The following is a 1,847-nucleotide window of genomic DNA, read 5'->3' as shown; positions in this document are numbered from 1 at the left end:
CTTTGACAGAGAAGGCTAAATCTCTCACAAAGCTACAGTCCCCAAAATTAACTAGATTGAGCGAGGGCAGTTAAAGCAGTCTCAAACTGGATTATTTCTACAGTGTGTATTGGACCAGAGTCAAACTGTTAAAGTGCTTTATCAATGGACTTTATTCTAAAAGGGGACATGATGATAACGGGAGGCGGCATAGAACACATCTTACCACACAGGGAGAACACTGCCACCGCCGGCGAACATTCCCATCACTTTCTGTATCCGTCCCAGAGGGGGCGATTTTCAGGAATGCTTGAGAAGTGTTCCTGAAAATCGCCCCCTGGGAACACATCCGGAACACAATGGGAATGTCCAGTGGTGGTGGCAGTGTTCTCCCTCTGTGGTAAGATTCGCTCTATGCTGCCTCCTGTTCTCATCACGTCCCCTTTTAGAATGCAACAGGCCCATTCCAGGGCCTGTGCGATAAAATCCAATATAATACTACTTAAGCATTAAGCTCATTTTCATGTAAAATATGATGCACCATTCCTTCTGCGATGCCTACAGTCTCAGCTATCTCACGAACCTTCAATCGGCGATCTGCCAACACGAGATCATGGATTTTTTTAACGTTTTCCTCCGTAGTAGCCGTTTTCGGGGCACCTGGGCATGGCTCATCAAAAACCGACGTGCGACGATGATCAAACTCATTGAACCAATTCTTGACGGTCGCCATCGAAGGAGAAGAGTCACCGTACACAGCATCCAAGCGCTCTTTGATTTCGCTGCGTGTTTTCCCTTCCAAAAACAAGAATCGAATTACTGAACAATACTGCTCTTTTTCCATTTTTGTAAAACCGACCGACACGCTCGCTTCCAAAGGCTATCAAAACAAAACAAATGAAGGGAATTGACTGAAACTTTGACAGTGGGCTTCTAAAAGAATGTACTGCGCAATGGTAAAACTCTTTTGTAACAGCAGCGCCAATGGGCGGTGAGGCTAAGTACTTGTTGAATGACCTTCATAGTTCAGGATAACACAGACATACATTTCATTTCACGAAACAGTGAGTTAATTTAAAGTGACTAGTGACTAGTGGGGTGCCACAGGGTTTTGTTTTGTGGCCAGTGCTATTCAACACCTTTATGACTTGGATGATGGAATAGAGGGCATGCTTATAAAATTTGCAGATGACACTGAACTAGTTGATTTGCAGATGACGTCAAATTAGGAGGAGTAGCTAAAACCCCAGAGGATAGGCTCAGAATTCAAAATGACTTTAACAGATTATAAAGCTGGTCCAAAACTAACAAAATGAATTTCAATGCTACACTTCTCCCTGTTGAAATGGGTGATAGCTGGTTTAACAGAAGCACATGCACAAAGGACTTAGGAGTCTCCATGGACAACAGGCTAAACATGAGTCAGCAATGTGATGTGGCAGCTAAGAAAGCTAATGAAATTCTAGACTGCCCTTCCCTTATGCAGGGGATCCATTCTGGACCCTCCCGTGTAAGGGGAATTCCGTGTATGCTGAAGCCCCATTTAAACAAATGGGGCTTGTGCATGTGGCTGCACAGCGGCACACACATGCCATTACCCGTTCTGGGGTGTGCTGGTCCTTCTTCCAGAGCAGCTTTCAACATATGCTGAAAGCTGCATAAGGTGTGCCTGCATATAATGTGAGCACACTGGATAGTGTCTAGATTGAGGGAAGTAACAGTGCCACTCTATCTTGCCTTGGTAAGACCTCACCTGAAAAAGTGTGTCCAGCTCTCGGCACCACAATTCAAGAAGGATGTTGACAAGCTGGAGCATATCCAGAGGAGGGCAAGCAAAATGGTGAAAAGTATGGAAACCATGCCCTCTG

The 1,847-nt window shown here is 45.0% G+C and overlaps 1 protein-coding gene across 1 annotated transcript; it reads right to left on the bottom strand.

The window, feature by feature from the left end:
- Positions 1-481: 481 nt before the first annotated feature.
- On the bottom strand, positions 482-823 carry LOC149314871 (protein GVQW3-like). Its single transcript, XM_089523157.1, has one exon. It carries the CDS (start codon positions 821-823, stop codon positions 482-484), a length of 342 nt encoding a protein of 113 aa, XP_089379283.1.
- Positions 824-1,847: the final 1,024 nt, after the last annotated feature.

Source organism: Sceloporus occidentalis, unplaced genomic scaffold (genome assembly GCF_023333645.1).
Source record: "Sceloporus occidentalis isolate IW3139 unplaced genomic scaffold, rSceOcc1.0.p SCAF_4, whole genome shotgun sequence".
NCBI lineage: Eukaryota > Metazoa > Chordata > Lepidosauria > Squamata > Phrynosomatidae > Sceloporus > Sceloporus occidentalis.
Note: the sequence above shows the minus strand (reverse complement) of the source record. Positions and strands in the feature narration are given on the sequence as shown.